Source organism: Notolepis coatsorum, assembly GCF_963971535.1.
Source record: "Notolepis coatsorum genome assembly, chromosome: 5".
NCBI classification, from domain to species: domain Eukaryota; kingdom Metazoa; phylum Chordata; class Actinopteri; order Aulopiformes; family Paralepididae; genus Notolepis; species Notolepis coatsorum.
In genome coordinates this window covers 187,208,084-187,217,659 of record NC_140169.1, presented here as the reverse complement: position 1 = coordinate 187,217,659, position 9,576 = coordinate 187,208,084, and the positions used below count along the sequence as shown (strand labels likewise).

At 42.7% G+C, this 9,576-nt stretch overlaps 1 protein-coding gene across 1 annotated transcript; it reads left to right on the top strand.

Annotated features, from left to right (window-relative positions):
• Positions 1 to 3,325: 3,325 nt before the first annotated feature.
• pou3f3a (POU class 3 homeobox 3a) lies at positions 3,326 to 4,675 on the top strand (the record flags this gene model as incomplete). Its single annotated transcript, XM_084313891.1, has 1 exon — positions 3,326 to 4,675. One exon carries the CDS (start codon positions 3,326 to 3,328, stop codon positions 4,673 to 4,675), a length of 1,350 nt encoding a protein of 449 aa, XP_084170017.1.
• Between the last annotated feature and the right edge of the window lie 4,901 nt (positions 4,676 to 9,576).

Below are 9,576 nucleotides of genomic sequence, written 5' to 3'. Positions count from 1 at the left end.
ATTTTTTACTTTGGAACAATAGCTTAAAAGTTAAACCCATGCCATTTTTGCTATACCTGAGGACATTTCAATTGCATTAGTAATGTTGTGCATAAAGACAAACTGGAAAATATGGAAGTGGTTGACAGTAATCTACCCAACATTTAACCCCCTGAGACCTGCGATATCGGTCTTTCAGAGGCTGTAGCGGGCTCCGTTTTGAAGCGACAAGATGGTGGTATCATTTTTTGGGGCAAGAACCACACTGCAGTAGACATTTGTTATTTTCGCCTATTGTAGAAATTGTGTATTTGACCATTTCTGCATAGTGAGGTCCCAGCCTTGGAATTGCATAAATTGCATGACTGGACATCTGAGACTCTTGTGGATTCAATTATCCTGATTGTACTCATGTGTGATGATGTTAGTCCCATTAGTAGTATTTTCATTTTAGTGAGAACATTTTTTTTTTGAACTTGACCTCACTTTATAAAATGACCTATTGTTACCTCTAGGATAATCACTACCATGCGTGAAACTTTACAACCACAAACTAGACATATAGGTAATTATCATATAGGTAATAGTGATATTATGGGGGTTTTAACCATTTTCCAGAACAGAAGTGTTTGCCATCCAATCGCTAAAAAAAATGCATTTCAGAAATCTCCAAATATCAAACGTTTTTTATACCAAATCACTGCATGCATTTTCTATGTTTATCAATTCATGAACAAAATCTGTGTAACAAATGGAAATGGTATGAACCTATAAAGATTGCAACGACTTGAGACATGAGCACATGCCATCATATGCTTCAATCATAATAATCATAATCTAAGCCCTTATCTAAACGTTAAAATGTGTAATGGGTGCCTAACCAAAACGTTAATTAAAGATGTATGAATAGAAAAACTTTAGATGAGGTTAGAAATAAGAAATAGGGAGCCTGGATGGAGAATGGGTTTTTCTCTGGTCTGATTTACAAAGGGTTAAGAGAGTTCCAAATAGCATATTAACATCTACTGATCAAACTATTCAAGAATATGTGTGAATACTAGCCCACCCACGTTGATATGTTCAGACAGGCACATGCAATATACTCTAATGCCAATTTCCAAGTTGGGTACTCAAAGAGGCCTGTATGACTGTATCTGTATTATATAATATTATTAAAAGGATGGTTGCTCTTTAAACAGAACAATTCAAGTCTACACTTGGCTTTACAATAGGTTATATAGCTGTTATCATGCATTTGCATATTCTATTAACAGGTCATTTGGTTTGCCAGCTGTATAGTATAACTGCAGATTATTTGAGCGATTTAAGGTCTAGGCTGCTAACTAAGTGTCTACTTATATCACTCACTAAGATTGGCCGAATGATACATTTTAACCAACGGACGCTATAGGATATATAGGTCTAAATTCCGATTAAAATGACAACTGAACAATATAGCATATAGGTTGCAGATAATGCATGCGTTATTAAAGCAAACATATTTTAGTATCAGCACACTGCATGTTAAGAGAGTAAGACCTTATACAGCTAGAATGGTATTTTCTCTGTGTGAACCTGGAGTATGGGGTCCTATTGTGCAATCTCTCGGGGTAGACCCTGAAAGCCCCCCCCCCCCCCAGCCCTTGGCTGATATTATCCATCAAACATACTTACCATCTGATTCGTTTAAAATGTGTATCAATTCAACTGTATAATAGATCATATCCGTCAATCTTCTAAATTAGTCCAATTATTTGTTATTTGGGACATTTTGTGGACCTCTTGTTCGACTGTTGACTATCTCGTCCTACACATTTGGTCAATTCAGCAGGCAATTTATACGGGCCCTACTTATCAAAATGTTTACTTTCATATTGCTTTCCCCAAACCAAACGTTAGACTACTTTGGATCAGATCCAAGAATAATCGACATGCAGGGAAAGAAAACATGAATTGGAACCACATTTATATAGGCTGCACCTGGATGGATGTCTCTTCCATAATCACAAAACTGCATGTGTTCTTGTAGGCAAGGCTATACAGTCTGGGCTTTTAAAACGTGGGAAAATCTTGTGGGTTGCGAAATGGGAGTAAATAGCCTATACGTTTATTTAGCAGGCCATCCATAACTCGCTCTCTAACCCCACATGGAAACATTATATTACAATACGCTTGTTTAATCGGTGGAAAAGGCAACCTGGCTTGTTTGCACCCTCAACGCTTTCGAGTGCAGTGCGTCACGCCACTGTAGCCTCCCTTCACTATATGAAAAGGAGAGCAGAGCACATTAAGATGCAAAGGGCGTCTTAACCCCCTGTGTATCCAAAGCCGACTTGAGTATCCTTGACACAGGCCCTTGTTGCTATTATAAAACCGATAACCTCAGCTATATCCTTACATCTGACATCACTACCTCATCTCATTCGCTAACTGGAGGTTGAAAATGTTCCGTTGGCTAATACAGAATAATATTATTATAATTATTATTATTATAATTATTATTATAATAAATAGTTTAGGTTATACAATTGTATCTTAAAAACAAAATGCCACTAAATAAATAGGCAATATTGACTCTGTGGTTGTTATTGATTATTGAAGTGTCTACATCTTATATGGTTATTGTTTTCTTTAAATAACACATGAGAGGCTGAACTCTGTGATAATCATACATGTTTTGTTATAGTTTGTTATATAGGAGCCTACTGTGAGATTATAAAATGTCTCAGTTGCTCTTTTTCTCCAAAAAATTACTTTACGCACCCGAGGCTGAATTCTGGGACAGGCCCACCCCTCCCTGGGTATCGGTCCAATCAGCAGGAGGGCTGCAAAAACGTCCTGTTCTAATTGGATGGAGATAGGAAAGGCATGCGTCTTGGCACAGGGTAAACAAGTGTCTTCGCGCTATAGAGGCATGGGCAGAGCAGATGGAGTGAGCAACTGGGATTAGGGGCACCGAGTTTAAAAGTCGTTGTCATTTAAATACCACCGTCTTCAGAACATTAATTTTGCATAGAGAGTGTACAGGAGACAAGTCTGAAGTGAGAACGGCTCGACCTGCGTTTCCATGACAAGGATAAAGAGAAGATACTTTTCAAATAGTCAAGACTATAATGCGGATTAACCACTCGCGGAGTTCCTTGGCCAAAAAACAACAACTTTTGATGGCTTTTCTTTTTTCCCTTCAGTGGAACGCGTAAGGAGGATTTCTTTCCCACAGATTTCTATGCACAAAACAAGTCATTATAGAGACATCGCTTGTTTACAGTTATCTTAAACATATTAATGGATTAGAGCTGTGTGTCTTAAACCAAATAAAGGAGAGGGCAAATTGCACACAATATTTATGGTTTGGGGAATGATGGCAACAGCCACTTCCAGTCCATATCTGGCCAGCAGTAGGATTTTATCGACCGGCTCAATAACACACTCTGACCGAGGGAGCGGTGGTGGTGGCATGCAGCCGGGCAGCACCGCTGCTGTAACCACGGTGTCTGGTGGAGGATACAGAGGGGACCCCTCGATCAAGATGGTTCAGAGTGACTTCATGCAGGGCGCCATGGCGACGACCAACGGGGGGCACATGCTCAGCCCCCATGCCCACCAGTGGGTGACATCGTTGCCCCACGCTGCAGCCGCAGCAGCCGCGGCCGCAGTGGCAGCTGCCGAGGCCAGCTCTCCGTGGTCCCCGACTCCACAGCCGCAGCAGGACGTGAAGAGAAACACCGGCAGAGATCAGGACCTGCATTCGGGCACTGCTCCTATGCACCACCACAGGTCCCCGCATCTAGCACCCCACCAGACACACCCGACGGTGGGTTGGGGAAGCACGTCGGCGCACATCGGCATTGCCGAGGGACAGCAACAGCAACAGCAGCAGCAGCAACAACAACAACAACAACAACAACAACAGTATCTGATTCACTCACAGCCCGGCGGGTTCACAGTTAACGGGATGCTCAGCTCACAGCAGGGGAGCCAGAGTCTAATGCACCCGGGTCTGGTGGTGCGCGGCGGGGAATCCCCAGAGCTCGACCACGGCCACCACCATCACCATCACCACCACCACCACCACGCGCACCACCACCAGCAGCACCATGGTCATCATCACGACCCCCAGTCTGACGAGGACACCCCGACGTCGGATGACTTGGAGCATTTCGCCAAACAGTTCAAACAGCGACGTATCAAGCTTGGCTTCACTCAGGCAGACGTGGGCTTGGCGTTGGGCACTCTATACGGCAACGTCTTCTCGCAGACCACCATCTGCAGGTTTGAGGCGCTTCAGCTGAGCTTTAAGAACATGTGCAAGCTTAAGCCACTGCTGAATAAGTGGCTAGAGGAGGCTGACTCGACGACAGGGAGCCCGACCAGCATCGATAAGATCGCCGCCCAGGGCAGGAAGAGGAAAAAGCGCACGTCCATCGAGGTGAGCGTAAAAGGCGCACTGGAGAGCCACTTTCTCAAGAGTCCCAAACCCGCCGCGCAGGAGATCACCTCTCTCGCGGACGCTCTGCAGCTGGAGAAAGAGGTGGTCCGGGTCTGGTTCTGCAACCGCCGGCAGAAAGAGAAGCGCATGACGCCGCCTGGACTTCTTCCACACACCCCCGAGGACGCGTACTCACAGGTCGGCAACATGAGCTCCGACACGCCGTCCCCATCAGTAGACTGCAAGAGGATGTACAGCGACACGTGAAAACTTGAAATGTGTATAAACGTATGGGTATAATGTAAGGACAAAAGCTTTCCGTGTTTCCCTATAAGTGATCTGTCAATAACTAAAAAAAAAAATTAATCAAACAGCACCGAAATACTTTGTATCCTTTGGTCAAACATATCATCCAATTTCAGTTTTTATTTTATAATAGGTCAGAATTGATTGCCTAATTCCACACTATGAAACATCCGAACAACTATTTGGAACAATTAATACTATACGTTAACGCATGTTCAGCCATTAGAAAACAATTGTCAATTAATTTGATCAAGCATATTTCGCTCAACAAAGGATTTTTTTTAAATAACAATTTCCCCTTATTGATGCGGGATGATACCTTTCATGCAAATTGGATGCACAGTAATTATCCGCAATGTTTTAAAAGTTCCCTGCTGCAGAGTTTACTTTCCCCAAAGTCAAGGCGATAGCCCTAACGTGTTTTTTTCTTTGGTTACAAAAAACGATGCAGAAATGATTCGCTGTATTTCGCAGTTATTCTTTAATTAGCAATAATTGATATTCCTCTAAACGTGTTTCTCACTTTTGTGTCATGTGTCCATGCAATTGTCAGTGCGTTAAAAATTTTGACCACGTTTGCAGTGATCAAAATGTCATTTTAAAAGTATAATTTCAATATGATGTTCTCTTGATAGGAAAGTCATTTTCAAACGAGCACACGTTAAGTTTATGTGACGGTGAACCCGATGTGTATTTTGTGTGACGCTTTGGATTATTTATCCCCCCCCCCCCACTGTGTTTACTCTCATGGATAGAGTAATTATTTAATAAATTTGTCATAAGTAAATAATTGTGTTAAGTTATATGTGAAATGGCAATCAGAATCAATGGATGGTGATCTAAGTCCACACACACACACACACACACACACACACACACACACACACACACACACACACACACACACACACACACACACACATACACACACACACACACACACACACACTTTGCATGCCATCTAGCAATTTTGTCATTTAGTCATATAGCAAATATGTATTAGAAATAGACAACTTGTTTCTCATAGTGCCATTGCATGAAACAGTGTCTTTTCTATTCAGTTGGTCAAAAATCTAACTCAAACTCATCTTGCATGGGCTGTACATAGATGCTTCCACAGGTCCTGAAAAGTAAAAAAGCAAGTTATATTTTCCTGCGAGTGTTCTTTGGCCATTACAATATTGGATATATTGGTTCCTCAATTATACCAACAGGAATCAGGTGCTCTTTGTGATATCAATAGCAATTCATATTAAGAATATAGTTCAAAATCGTTGGTTGTCTCTGGAAAACTTGTCCAAGGCAGTGTGCCTTGTTCAATAGCGTTGGCACAAAGAGGAAGACTCTCTGGAGCTGAAAGGCATTGGTGGTATATGTATTTCCTTTAAAATGGTTGTACTTGTGTTGTGCCATGTCACATTAAAGCCATTTTATTTTTGCTACGGAGCAGTGTGCCTTGGACATTTTTTTTTACGTTTCCCGGAGACAACCAAAGATTTAGTTTGGGTGTCAGAAAAAGATGTGCCTCTTTTCCAAGGTTTATTGAAAGCAGCTTTATACTATGCTATTTCTGTGCCTCATATCATGAGAATTCGCCAGCAGCCTATCGAGTGAAGTGGGTTTGTTTAAAGTTAAACCCATTGCATGTTGAGCACATTGAGAGTGATTGAAAACATCATATAGGCTTGTCGGGGGGAAAACATTCAGAAATGTCTGTGTGATATTGAGGATCAAGCATCCCCTGACGACCCGTGGACCGAGGCTCAGTGGAATGTGGCCAACAGAGGCCGGCTCCCCAGCTGGCAGTGCTCCTCTGCAGCGGTTGCCAAGGTGACAGCGAGATGGAGTGACAGGAGGGGTGAGCCCGGGAGTGGATCTGTTGCCACAGATGATTAGTTTGGCAGATAGGCAGAAAGCAGTACAGTGGCCAACGCAATCCACTCATTCTTTCTGTTGCTCTCATCCTACACACACACACACACACACACACACACACACACACACACACACACACACACACACACACACATACACACACACACACGCGCACGCACACGGACACATACACGCACACATACACACACACACACACACACACGCACACATACACGCACACATACACGCACACATACACACACACACACACACACACACACACACACACACACACACACACACACACACACACACACACACACACACACACACACACACAGAGATGCACACGCACACCAAAATGTCAAATCCTATATGTAACTGATAATAAAGGGAGGGAGACATGTGGGGAGATAAGTGAAATATCAGGCTACATTCAGACTGCAGGCAAACGTTTCCCGAATCTGCTTCTTTTGTTGACTCAGATCTGGGTATTTTTCATGACACATTGAATCTGATCTTTTCAATTGTGATTTGGGCCACTTTCACTATGTGGTCCTAAATTAAGATTAAGGTTGAAGATTAAACTGGACTTGAAGAAGTCTTTATTCGTAGCACACATTGCAATTTAGTCAGCAGCGAACACACACATGCATTCTTTTTTGGGTCACAGATGAAATTTCGGAAAGATCTGAATAGAGGTCTGATCTTGATGCAATGCGACCTCAGTCATATCAGAATTCATGCAACTTTTACATCACTCTACATTGACATTCATCACAATTCTGTGGAAGGAGGCAGGAGCCACTTGGTGAATACAAACATGGAAGACGGCAGTAATGGAGATGGTCAGTGGAGGAACAGTGAGGTGTTTATTAAAGTATTTGGGGTGATACTTCTGTACATGCAAAACCTGAGGGGACGTATCATAACCGGTCTGTGTTTGAAAGCATATTGAAAGAAGAAATGTCTCTCTTTCACCTCCTCCTCACCCCCATTATCACCTGCTCAATTTATGAATTAAACCATAAACTGTGACTTGTGACAGTGTCCTCCATATTTACCTTCATAATTTGTTATTGTTCATTTCTGCATGCGGGTCAGTTCAGGAGCGTGGCCAGTTCGCACTGGAAATTGATATTGGCCACATTTATTTTTAATTATAATAATGAACAGCCAAACAATAAAATCAGATCTGAGCAATAAATCAGAATTGAGCACTTATGCTTGCAGTGTGAACGTAGCCTTAAAGAAAGGTCAAAGGTCTGACATGACAATAGCTACCTACTGACTGTAGAGAAATACTGAGGAAAGAGGCTGCAAACTCTGAGTTCATATGTCACCTTCCACATTGATAATAATTATAGTTTGTACAGGAAGCTCACAAATTAGGCCTATTCTGAGAACAAGCAGTTCACACTCATGCACACACACACACACACACACACACACACACACACACACACACACACACACACACACACACACACACACACACACACACACACACACACACACACACACACACACACACACGCACACACACGCGCGCATGCACGCACGCACGCACACACACACACACACACACACACACACACTACACAGAAAAAAATATATAAATCAAAGTGTGTGTGTGTGTGTGTGTGTGTACAGTATGTGTGTGTGTGTGTGTGTGTGTGTGTGTGTGTGTGTGTGTGTGTGTGTGTGTGTGTGTGTGTGTGTGTGTGTGTGTGTGTGTGTGTGTGTGTGTGTGTGTGTGTGTGTGTGTGTGTGTGTGTGCGTGCGTGCGTGCGTGTGTGTGTGTGTGTATGTATGAGTGTCCTCTCTTGGCTGAATATTGGCAGGGTTGAGAGGAAACTGGTCTCTGGATATAAATAGCAGTATAACTGCTGGGGCATGAATGGGCTGTTTGACTGCGCTGGTTCGGGTACACAGCAGTCACTCCAGGTCATCTTTGACTGACCACCATGCTGCCAGTCAGGCCTGGGAGACACATGCAGCACGGCATGATGCTGCCAATACTGCTCAAGGTAATATCAATGACTATACCAACCAGTGGTGTAAAGTAACAAAGTGCTGTACCTAAGTACACATTTAAGTATTTTTCATTTTAGGGAGTTTTGTACTTTTACTCCATTACGTTTATCAGTTACTAGTTACTTTGAAGATAAATAGTTTGTATATAAAACATGGCATAAGTTAAGATGATGCACTTTCAAATGTTAAGCCTGACAACACCAAGAGCCATAAGAATAACTGGACCACAGTTAAAAAAGTATAAAAAGTATTAAAAAGTATAAAGTTACCACTTTAACATAACCTTTATAACCTTTAGAGGTCAATTGATTGAAGACTGAATGCTCCCAAGCACTGGAATAGACAAATGTCATATGAAATTACTTTTCATACAAGTAGCCTACATTCAATATCATATACTTCTCAACTTTTACTTAAGTAGAATCTTGAATGGAGGACTTTAACTTTTTTTTTTTTTTTTACTTTGACCAGTCAGCTGGTTCTTTTCGCGTTTATCGCTTTTTCTGGTCAAGTATGACCGACAGAAACAGGTTGAATGGGGGTATAGATGGGGGGAAAGTGTGAGGTTTTGCCCGCTGCTCACTACCTTTCTCTGTCTTCTTTAAGCCTACTGTTAGGAATTCCCTACTCACTCTCTCTAGCCCCCACCCTCTCGTTCCTTACCCTTAGTGGCCACACCTGTTTGATATTCTATTATCTCTCGCACCTGTGGTGGCAGGCTAATTAGTCCCCCTGTGGGCTTTAAATACCAGGGCGCTTCCCCTCGTTTTGGCGTGGGGTCGTGTTGTATATTTGCCGAGTCATATTCTCTAAACATCTAGACTCTTTCGGGAGATCCTCTGTCTGCCTATGCTGTTCCATTCTCCGGCGTCGAGATGTTTGCTCCAGCCTTCGCCAGCTGTCGCCGTTGCCTGTGGGGGAGACTGGTCTGCGCTCCCTGTACTTCCATG